This window comes from Corvus kubaryi, unplaced genomic scaffold (assembly GCF_017639235.1).
Source record: "Corvus kubaryi isolate FWS band 111438036 unplaced genomic scaffold, C.kubaryi_AGA036_p1.0 133, whole genome shotgun sequence".
Classification (NCBI taxonomy): domain Eukaryota; kingdom Metazoa; phylum Chordata; class Aves; order Passeriformes; family Corvidae; genus Corvus; species Corvus kubaryi.
In genome coordinates, this window is record NW_024580667.1 from 18,197,528 (window position 1) to 18,209,839 (window position 12,312).

General features: G+C 37.1%; 1 protein-coding gene across 6 annotated transcripts in view; it reads left to right on the forward strand.

Moving 5' to 3' along the window:
- LOC121669397 (pseudouridine 5'-phosphatase) overlaps window positions 1–12,312 on the forward strand; it is a 69,144-nt gene that overhangs the window by 37,980 nt on the left and 18,852 nt on the right. For all 6 annotated transcript variants that reach the window (XM_042038264.1, XM_042038253.1, XM_042038295.1 and 3 more), the window contains one exon: window positions 2,600–2,829. In XM_042038264.1, the coding sequence (XP_041894198.1) occupies window positions 2,600–2,829 (230 nt within the window). The remainder of the gene's footprint in view (window positions 1–2,599; window positions 2,830–12,312) is intronic.

The window sequence follows — 12,312 nt, forward strand, 5'->3', positions numbered from 1 at the left end:
CTTAATGAAGAATTATATGCTGAATTATTACAATAATTGTGTCAGTAATTTGATATGGTGGCAAAGTGTCTAGAGCTAAACTGGTGGTAATGGATGCAAACAAAAATGGATTTTCCTGATTTATAGCTTTTACAAAAAGGAAATCAAACCTGGAATGAAAATATTTTTCAGCTGCTACTGTTTTGAGCTTGTCAAGTTATGCTACCTATTCTTCCAAATGCAGTTTAATTTTTTTTCTGGGCAGCTGATTTGCCCCCTGTTTGTTTTTTTTTTTCCTATCTTGCTGTATTTACATGTATGTAAATAATATTTTTTTAAGTGGCATATTCTTATTAAAGTGCATTTTCTGAATAATGTAGATATTTTCTCTCTGGAGACATTAGGGACAACTGCATTTTAGCTGCCTTGTTGTGAAGGAAGCCAAAAAGAGAAATCAAACACACATGCATACACATTTACACACTGAAATCATTATGTGCTTGGGGAGCACAAGAGAGAGCCCTGAAGAAATAAACTTTCTGCAACAGTGCTTTTCTGTGGCTGGCTACCTTCAGTAGAAACATAGAATAAACAGTGAGAGATTAACTGAAGCTGTGATGCAGTGGGACTAAAGAAAATTAGCTATTAGAAAAGAACACAACTTTAGAGAAAACTAACCATATCATAGCAAGGGTGTAGGAGATAGGAAGAGTCTTCTGCTTATGTAATCTTTGGACTGCTTTATATTACTACACTTATGTATGGTAGCCTTGATAAACATTGCAATTTATTAAGTTCCTTAGAATGAATGCATTTTATTTTAGGGAAGAGATGCTTATCCTACTGCTTTACATTAAGGAATGTTAATGCTTCTATTAATTTAATATAGACTTACTTCACATGATTCAGAATGAAGATATAAAGTATCTGGAATAAAAAGTTGGCTTGTATTAAACATCATATTTCAGTGAGAGAACATAGTAGCATCATTTGGGGAAAAATGCACTTGCTTAGTATGACCACTTAAGGGAGCATAGGAAGGCTTTTAAAAGGCTGAGATATTGACCGTAGATGAGCAGTACTGCTTGCCATGTCTGTCCAACTCAAAATCTAACATTAGAGAAGTGCATGTATTTAAAGTTTAAAGGCCATCTTCAAATACAAGCATGGGGCTGGAAATGTCAGTTATTAATTGTTTGATTAGATTCTGGAGAATAAATGAGAAATCTGTAGAGAGTCATACCTACAAGTTGTATTTCCAGATAGGTAGATTAGTTACTGCACCTATTCAGTAATCTATACACTTTACTATCAGTAGAACTTACAACTTCTCAAAGTTGGACATATGACTATACTTAAGAAAAATGTATGGCACATAATATGGTTATTTATAGAATTGAATGGCTGGATCACAAGGGAAACACAAATCAGAGATGCTGAGGTGGCAAAGCAGGAGTAGGAATGGCTTAAGGGAGCAGACAGCAGACATAACTATGACAGTGAATCAGGAGGAACGGAGTAAGATTATTTTTGTATAATCAGGCATGAAAAATCAGATAAGAATTCATGTAGTTGGAACATGAAAACAGAATTGTGCTGAAGTGTTTCAAAGAGCCAAAAGTCAATTGGAGTCTCCTTGAACCAAAACTACCTGAAACTAATATCCTGTGTCCAGTACAGTTGGGATTAATGCCAAGAAGCACAGCTGAAATGATTTTACAGCTATGGAGGATTTTCTCTTGTGAATTGATAAAGACCAGACATCCATGCTTGTTCTTCATTAGGTAATGATAATTGTTTTGTCTGGGAGAGGTATCTAGCATTTAGAATGCTTCAGCACAGGAGCATTAAAACCCCTTCATAGAAAACTCAAAACTTGCACTGAATAGCAAAGTATGTTTCCCTCTTACACAGACTGTTGTGTTTTCACTGTTCACTGCATTAACCTTCCCTAGAAGACTGGATCAGATTGAAGTTTCTACTCATAAGATTTGAGGTTTCATTACTCTGGGTTCACAGCATCAATAGATAAATCTCTGGTATTAACAACTGTGACTGACAGCTGCTCTCCTCTGCTCAGTGTTACCTGCTTTAGGAATTGCAAAAAGAGAAACTGAGCTATCTGAGGGGCTGGTTTGAGCCAGCTGGATACCTGCTTCAGAAATTAAAACTCTGCAATCCAGTGAGAAGAGTATATTTCTTTGATTTTTTTTTCCCAGAAGCATAACTGTATGTGAAAGAAAATGTTCTCCCAAACTCTCAGAGTTTCAACTAGTAAACTTACATAATGTGGGGACCTTGCTTAATGAGTTTCCAGTGGGTCTCATTATGTAGTGATGTTAATCACATTTTTGACATATTGTGAAAAGCCTTGTTTTATAACAGAAAAAGTAGATATGTAACTTACAGAATGTTCCATGATTTTTGAGTTTAGAAGGAACATTTCAGATATAGCAAGAATTTTCTTTTACACTGACTGTTTGGAATAGGTTTATTACATTCAGTAAGACAGCATTGTTGAAGTATTGCTAAATGCTTTTTAATTGGGTATAAATGTTAATACATATACCAACTTACATGCATATATATAAAAACTAAAATGTATATATTTGCCTTGCAGGGGTGAATAAGCTGATCCGTCATTTACACAAACACAACATACCCATAGCTGTTGCCAGCAGCTCAAGTGAAGAGTCATTTCAGAAGAAAACAACCAGACACAAAGACTTATTCGGTCTTTTTCATCATGTTGTGTTGGGAGATGACCCTGAGTTGAAGCGTGGCAAGCCACATCCTGATCCATTTTTACTTTGTGCAAAGAGATTTCACCCTCCTGCACCACCGGAGAAGGTAAGAGGGGGAGGGCACAAGTTAAATTTAGAAATTTTCTGTTTGGGCTATATGTTGATTTTTTTTTTTAATGTGATAAATACTTAGATTAATATAAATATTCTAAAAGTCAGCAAACCCTGTTTTCAAAGATGTTTGTGCTGTCGAAGAGAGAGATTTTCCCCCACTACGTCTAGAATTTGTTATGCAGATTGCTCTGACTTACTACATGGTAGCATGCAGCAAAAGGAAAATATAATGATTTTCTGCTGTATACATAAATCTGCAAGCTTAACTTCACTATTCAGAGTTTGGAAACAGTTATTTAAACATAGGTCAGTTTATTTTTCATCCATTCATGGCTGATTTACCTCTTAAGCGTTGAAACCTTAAATATAGTTCTTTGTGGAGAGGACATATATTTTTCCTAAGCTACATCTTTCCACTAGCAGTCTAAATCGCTGAGATCATAGTTCGTGTTTCCGATTTAAAACTTTCAGTTTGAGCAATCTTTCTAAAATAGTAGATGTGTTTAGTTTTCCCATCTTATATATAACGTTCCAAACTTTATTCTGAAATAGAAATCTGTAGGGAGAATATTTCACATAAGCTGAGAGTTACTTAAAATAATGTCTTCATTTTTATTTTAAATTAAATTGCCTTTATCCTTAGAATATTTTTCTCGCTTCTTCTCTGTCCCAAGTGGAACGTAAGTTCTGAAATTCTGGAGTTTCATTACTGTGGAAAAATACATTACATGCTAATTTGAAGGAAAAAATTTAGGTAAATTAGACTGTTATTACTGTTCTCTCAGTAGAATTATTGGGAAAAAAAGGCTAGACAAGTACATATGGAATGACTAGCTAAGATTCCTCAGCCTTTCATACTTCAAGTTCTCACCCAGAGTCTAAGTGGTATTTTCATTGCCTGGGAATACAAAGTGAATTAAGTTTGATGCAGTGTGGTTTACTGTCAAACAGTTAACCAAACTGGGTTTGGGTTTTGGTTTGGTTTGATTATTTTCTGTTGCAATTTCTCTTGATGTTCTGTATATGTGAATCTACTTCATTTGTAAGCTTGCATATTCAGAAATGATACACCAAATATACATATACAAGGAAACAATGTCATCTGTGCTAATGGCAAATTAAATATAATTTCATGTGAGGAGCAGAGGAGCAGCTTTCCCAAAACTCTTAGTATGTGGTTCTATTTCAGAAAACCCACAAGGTGGTAATACTTAAAAAGAACAAAACATTAAAAAACAACACAAAACCAAGCAAAAAACCAGTGGACCAGTGATATGTGTAGATACTTGTATTTGATCCTTTAGTTGTGTTAGCATTGAAAAAAATATATGAAGAAATAGTAGCATCTGTATTACACTTAATAGTTTTAAAATTTAAAGGTATGTTAGACAAAGTCACAGATTGTTTATAGTAGTTCTGTATTTTTAATTTTGTTAACTCTTCTGTGAAGAAGAACATAAATGTTTGAATCCATATTTTTCCTTTAGAAGAAATTTACAGCATCAAATTCCCTTAGTGCAGATAATTCAGCTGAACTTTTTTTTGTTGCATCTACAAAAGTCACAAATGTTAAAGTGTGAGAAATTTGCACATGCACAGAATTCCCAAGAGGAAGGAAATGAAAACAGTACATGCGAAACTATCCAAAACATTTGTGACCAGTTGCAGTATAATGGTGTCATCTTCAGAGTTTTATCCCAAGTGGTGAACTAATAGAGCTGCAGGCCTGGATTTCATGCCAGCAATCAGTAACATCCAAGGCTGCAGCCAGCTATCAGGAGGTAAAGGTAATGTCTACATAACTAAGTAACTGGACTCAAGCAAAACAGGTTGTTAGAGCATCATAGCTAGTGCTTAGGCCCATACACCTATGCTATATATTATTTAAATGTTTTCTACTGGATTAGATTTATTGTGATCCTAGGCCGAGATAAGGTTCTTTGGAGCTTTACGTATTCTTAAGCATTGGGGGTGTCTTGATGAGTGCCTGGAAAGAACTTTCACCGGAGCTTCCTGCTAGAGCAACCTAGTACATACCAAAACTACACAGTGAAACAAACTACCAGGGAGCAAGTGAGAGCTTTCAGGTTTGCTTTAAAACTTCACTGCTGCTCTAAGCAAAAAATACAATGTAGACAGAAAAAAACAAATGCAGAATTTAGCTGTAGTGGTGTATCAGCCAGTGGCTGCTGCTATACAGGCATACTTCTGCAAGTAGACCGGTATTTAAAGTGATTTATAAATGGATATTATATCTGCTTTACCGTCATTGAAGGATGTCCTAAATATCATCTCAGAATTTCTTAAATGTTGACCTTTTGATTTGCAGTCTTTGGTTAACTAGGAACTTAATAAACATAATGATAAAATGATAGCACAGGAATTTCAAAAAAGATACATCCTGCAAATTCAGCCTAGGTCTTCTATCTTGTGCTGCACGAAGCATCATATGAACTTCCAACACTAGTAACAATGCACAGTCATGTAAGTAATTAAGTAAATCGGTCAGGTAATCAAAATACGATCTCGAAATTAAATACTAGAAATTTTGTATTTTACTATATTTTTTTTTTAATATATTCCAAATTCTTCTCTTAAATGCACAGATGCAACTTGTATGAAAACCGTCTGGAGCTGTACATATGTAGAAACAATGTGTTCTCGAATGTTATAGAAATTTCAGGCCACAATATTCAAAACACTGTGTTCTTTTTCATACATTTTATTTAGATGATTGAAAGACACTTTTCAGTGTTATTCTGTTTGGATTCTGGTCAGGGAATACTTAAACAAACTGGACATTGATAAATCCAGGGACCCTAATGGGATGTACTCTCAAGTGCTGAGGGATCTGGCAGATGTCTTTGAAAGACCGCTTTCCATAATCTTTGATCTATCATGGCCATTGGCAGAAGTGCTCGAAGGCTGGAGACAGCAAATGTCACTCCTGTCTTGAAGCTGGGCAAGAAGGATGACCCAGGGAACTACAGGCTTCTCAGCCTCATCTCAATCCCTGGAAAAAGATGATGGAACAACTAATCCTGAAAACCATTTCCAGGCACAGTAAGGGCAAGCAAACCATCAGGAGTAGTCAGTATGGCTACACCAAGGGAAAGTCATGCTTGACAACTTAACTTCTTTGATTAAGTGACTGGCCTGGTGGACGGGGTGAGAGCAGTGGCTGTTGTCTACCTGAACTGCAGCAGTGCCTATGACACTCTCACCTGTATGATGTGGATGAGCAGACAGTGAGGTGGTTTGAAAACTGGCTGAGTGGCCAGGCCCAGAGGGTTGTGATCAGTGGCGCAAGTCTAGTTGGGTGCTAGTGATTAGTGGTGTGCCCCGGGGGTGAGCACTGGGTACTGTTTAACATCTTCTTTAGTGGTCTGGCTGTAGTTAAGAGAGTGCTCAAGAGGATCTTATTAATGTGTATGAATACCTGAAGAGAAACTGCAGTGAAGAAGGAGCCAGACCTTTTTTCAGTGGTGCCCAGTGACAGAACCGGAGGCAATGGACACAGACTTACATAGGAGACTGTCTGAGCACCAGGAAACACTTTTTTTTTACTGTGAGGAAGGCCAAGCACTTGCAAAGGTTGCCCAGAGAGCTTGTGGAGCTCCTCAAAATTTGTCTGGACATAGTCCTGTGCAATGGAGGAGGTTGGACCAGATGAGCTCTGGAGGTCCTTTCCAATCTGACTCATCCTGTGATTCAGTGATTAACTTCACAGACTGGATCTGGGAAAAAAAAAATAAGGAAACAAAAATACTTCTGCTAAACAATAGTTTTCTGTGGGGTATGCCCAGCCCCTGCCCTGGGGCTGAGATATCGCTGAGATAAGGCGATTGCTCAATCTCCCAGCAGGACTCCCTGGGAAGGCAGCTAACTTTCACTTAGGGCGAGAAAAGACAGACCCAGAATCCTCTGGGAGACCCTATGCAGATCCTTTGTAACCCATTGGCCTTTACCCTCTGGCACCCATCCCCTGTATCCCTATAAAAGCTAGCCCTCTGCCCCTGCGAGGGAGAGAGCTCTCGTCCCTGGCTTTCCCCTTTGCTGGAGTATGGACCAACAATAAAGCTACCATTCGTGCAGAACCAGCCACACGAGCCTCTCGTCTCTCTCTGGTCCGGCCTGGAGGCTGCCCTGCAGAGCTGAGCTGAAATCATGAGCTGACAATCACTAAAGAGCTGACAGTCTCTGCATGGGCACTCCAGCCAGCAGCTGAGGGAAGACACCAGGCCTTGGGAAGGTGATTCCTTTTGGGACCATCTCTCCGGACCGGTCACCTCTTCCTCAGTCAGAGCTACTGACCCCTCACCAGCTGTAATAGTTTTCTGTTCCACTTTAACTTATAGGGCTTACATTCTTTAAAATCATGCTTTTGGAATTTGAAATACTAGAATATTAATTTTTTATGTAAAAGAGTTTATAATAACCAGGCCATTTGTGTGTACTTGTAAAATTTATACATATATATATTTATATATTGACTATAACTTTTCAATACTATATTGAAGAAGTTTTGTTTCATAATAACAAAAATGGTATGCAAATTTATTTTACATATGACTCTGAATCAGAGGGTTTCTGACATCCTCATGCCAAGATTTATACATATTTCTAAGATACTTCTGTCATCAAAACCACACAGATAATTAACTTCCTGCTTAAGGATGTTGAAGGCTAAGGCATTTCTTTCCAGTATTTTGGTTGATTTGCCTGTAGCTTTTCTGTAAAATAATGGACCTTAGTATTAGTTTAAAAGCAAATAAATCCATTATTATTCACTTTTTAAACACAGGGATAGATTGTAGTAATACAAATGGTCATAACTCTCTTATGAAGAATCAATCTGTTCTATTTAAAAAGTTCGAAGTGATGTAAATCATTACCTTAATTTAAAACACTATTTCTTTGCAGTTTCTTCCATTTCTAATTAATTAATTGATCCCATAGTTACAAATAATCTCTGTACCAAATCTAGAGAGAGCTCATTAAAATTTTTTCAGACTGATTAAATAGCATTAGGATTTATGAGTCTCAGTGGATGTTTTGTCATAGAATGGAGAAGTTCAAAGAGAAATTTTCTGCGACTTTTTTGCTATAGAAAATGTAGTGAAAGAACAGTAGATTCAGAACACTATGACATTCAAATATTTTGTAATTTTATTCTATATTGTACAACTAAAACAGGATAAAGAAGGCTGATTTAGTACTTAACATGACCATCATATAAAAGGATGCTAAAACCTTTTTTTTGTGTTATCCCCTTTATTTTTTAACTTTTTCCACTTTTTTTTTTTTTTGGCCATTCAATTCCACCATTTTTAGTGTATGCATGTAGTGTATATATTTTACTTACTATGGTTTTCAAGCATGTATTTAATTAGTGATGTTTCTCTTATTCCTTTTGTATACCTGGAGGTTGAATGTATTAGGAGTACTTTACTTAAAATACAGAAATTACAGACATGAACAGCCATTCTAGGTGGTGCACTGAGCTGTAAATTGGAATCCCTGCTGTTGAAATCACGTATTTTAATCACCATAAATCTTCCCCTTTTCCATTTTATGAATTTATTGGCTTATACTCTTTCCTGAATGTTTGCAATTCACAAGTTTTTATTTTAGAAATAAAAAAGGGCATTAAATGTAAAAACACTGACATTTTTCAGCTTAGTTCAAATTTACGTTAATGGCTGTTTCTTCAAGCTTGGCTCTAGTCTTTCTTTGAATAGGCATACATTACCAATTTTTTCTCATCTGAAACAACCTTCTAAATAGCTATTCATGGTATAAACCATTCTGATTTACCCAAGCCCTGCTGTCTTATCTCCTTGGACTCACAGTTCTTACCAGCTGTTTTAGCATATTGTTAGATATTTGTTTTTTCCAGTGGATATAACCTGTGATCATAATGGTCAGAGTATACCTGACTTTTAAAGTGTTAGGCTGCATTCGGGAGGACAGATAACAAAGAGTTTGTAAATGATAACTGTTGTTCTCAGACAGTGTGGTCTGACAGAGACATACAGCACATGCCAGTGGCTGCTTACTATGAAGAGGGATCAAGGTTGCTCCACAGCTCTTTCTGGCTGAAGGTGCATTTTGAGGTAGAAAGTAGAATTTGGTCTTTCTTTTCAGAAGCCACTGTCTTGTCCGTACTGATGTTTTACAGTTCATGAATTAATTAGGCATTTGATGGGTTAAAGTCAATAAAGAACTTCTTGTCTGCTTTGTTGATGCCAACTCCAGTGTAGCCATGTCGTTAGTAGACTGAATGAAGGTCTGGGATGTTTGAGTGTTTCTGGGGTGTGTGTTTTCTTCTTGCCCCTCATCTTCAAGGTTGTACTCTATCAATGTTGCTGTTAGCCTTGCATCCTGTGCTACACTGTGACAGGCTTCCAAACACAGCAGAGAAGATTCTCCCGTGGCAGAAGTGTGTCGTGGTGTGGGGATGGTCCACCCTGGGAGGTGGTGGGACAACTGAGCAACTGATTCAGTGCCATGAGAGATTGAAAACACTGCTCCTGAGTACACACACCTTGCTTAAGTGTTTTGCAACAAAAGCAGAGTTCACTCCCTTAAACAAATTTAGATTACATAGATTTAGGTAACATGGGTTTCACTGTTATTGTACATGGAGTGATTGAGAGGCGAATGAAGTATGTCCCATCATTTGTGTATACCCAGATTAGTTTAGTTCTATCGTGTAGAACCTGCCCTGAAGTTTTGAAAATGGATAGCAGGTGAAATCTGAAAGGGTGTATCTATGGACTTGGAACAGAACATTTCCACTTGTCTGCCTTCTAACCAAGATGAGGTGCCAAGTCCAAGGAACATCCCTTTTTCTGATTTTACAGCTTTTTGGAGAAATGGGATTTTTTTGCTTTTATGTATACATCCAAAATTGCCCAGTCTCAAGAGCTTGAGTCTTTTCATCAGGAACTAAAAATACCTTGTAGTTAGTCTTTTGTAAAGCATAATTGGAAAACTAGTTCCAGCACATTTCTAAACTGCCAAGAAAAGTCCTCCATAGAGAACATAACAGCAATCTGGGACTTCTGTTTTCTTTTTAAAGCAGATCAGAAGAGAGTTTTATCCTTGTCTTGTCCACTCTATGGGCTACTTTCTGAAAAAATGTAGGAAAACATCTTCTTGTGCATTTTTGAACCTGAGAAATTCAATCTTCCAACCTTTGGGCTTCCTTGGGAATTGTCCTAGTTATCACATGATACATTAGCTCTTTGCTCAGAAAGGTTCTTGGCTAGAACTTCTTCCTGAGTTCCTGAAGCCTTTACTTTTCTTGATCTGCAATGTGACTGAAGACTTATTTCTAGATGGCAAGTTGTTTTTTGACTATTTAGTATATTTTGCTGGACTAGTTCTTGAATTCCTGCTACTATGGGGCACTGCAAAATAATTAACAGCATAACTTTTTGTATGGGTTCCTCTCCCTTCTAGAGAAGCTATTGATTTCAGACAAACACTGAAGAAATTTAAAGGAATAAATTATTAATAAATCATCATTTTAAATTGTGTATTAAGCAATTTAAAGTAAATAGGTATTGAACAATATAGTTTTATGTGTTAAGACCTCCATCTTGAAATATTTCTAGAAGCTTTAAAGCTTGGGATGCAAAGATGCAGGACTCTGGTGGAATGTACTGTTGGCTGAATCCTGCACCTTCCTCAGCTGCTACACAATCTAAGCATGTAGCCCTTACTTGTGTCTCCCAGGCTGGATGATGAAGTCTGTTGTTAGGAAGCTTGCCTTCCAGCTGTAGAGAAAAGAATGTGAGGTATTTCACAATGTCTCACAAGCTAGGACTTCTGAAGATCTACTTGTCACAACCCACTGGTAGAGGGTGTGATGTTGGTTATAGGTTCTTGTCAGGTGGAGAAAAGGCACTGGACCATGTGTCGGGGAAGTCTTATGTTTTATTATACAGTCTTCTTAACTGTGGCAACCAGCCCAATGTTTACACTCAAAAGGTATTGGTTAACACACCCTTAAATTCTTACAATACATGTCCACAAAAAGTATCGGCTAACAAGCCCTTAGTTTTGTACAGTACACTTCATAATTCCCACAAAAACTCTTCAGAAGGTGCTGGCTCACGAACAAGTCACCACACCACTATACAAAAGTAATGAGTTGGGGTGGGGGAACTGAGCAGAAGTCTCAAAGTGGAGCAGGAAGTTGCCTCGACAGCACTTCCCCACCTCCATGGGACCCTCTCTTCTGATCACCTTTCCTGTAGCAATTCTCTGAATATTTGAGACAAAACATGCTTAGGTCCTCTACACTTACTATACACAGGCATCTTTTCCCTAAATTCATAATAGGCCACCATTTTATACTTACAAGATAATTAAAGGAAGGAAACTTTGTTTGTTTGTTTGTTTTCAGAGTTTTTTTCAATTATCATGCTCTTGGTTCCTATGGTTGATTTACTTCCTCCCTTTTCTTCTGAAGCATGTGTACTTCTGTGTTCACACATGTACACATCCACTCTGCCAACCTACCCATCCCCATGCTGGCAGTCTTTATTATATATTTGTGGAAGAAAAATGAGGTATTGCATGGCTTGCAAGTAATTTAACTTTTAAGTGTTCCAGATATTGCCCTTGTTACTGCAGTGCATGTTTATTTATGGATGTATTTGTCTTACAGAGATGAAAAAAGTCATTGAAATTCCATGCAAAAAGTAACCTGGTCAATGTTTGCTTTCACTTAAGGTATCTTTAATGATTGAAAGAGGAAAGAAGGATTATAATTAGTTCTTAGTCTTTGGGGTACCCTACTTGGGGGGTGGAGAGGTAGGAACACATTTTTTTTCCTTGCATTTGTCTTGATAATGTATCAAGTAGCTGCTAAGGAACTTGATGAAATGTGATGCAGAATAATAAATTATGCTCTGCAGCCTTCTATGCTTCTACGTGAGGTGAGTGTGTAAGCACAAAGAGACTGGTACACCTCCAAATTCAAAAAGCATTATATTCAGATTAGCAGGTCACTGGAGATGCGTTGCTAATTGTTTTAGGGAACTCATTATGGGTATTATCACATATTAATTATGCATGGTAAGTAGTAAAAAAGAGGGGGGAAATCCTTGTTTTATGATAACTTGCTCACTGAATTATCTTTTCTTTCTTTCAAGACCTAGAGCGTTTTCTTAGAGATGCCAAACAGCAGTCATTGAATAATTAGATTTTAATTAACAAGAATTTTCACAAAAAATGTTTTTAATGTCTTTTGAGTTATAGCAAGCATGAATAAATCCTCTTTCAATAAGATCTAGTGCACTGATCCTCTCTGTATCTGGAGTTACCTTTGTAATCACCCAGAGCTTGTTGTAACAATGGTTTTCAACAGTTTCAGGACAAAGAATGAAGACTGAAAGAAGGAATTGCATTGTTGGCAATATTTTTGGTTGCTTCTTTGTAAATTATTGTCATATTGTCAGCT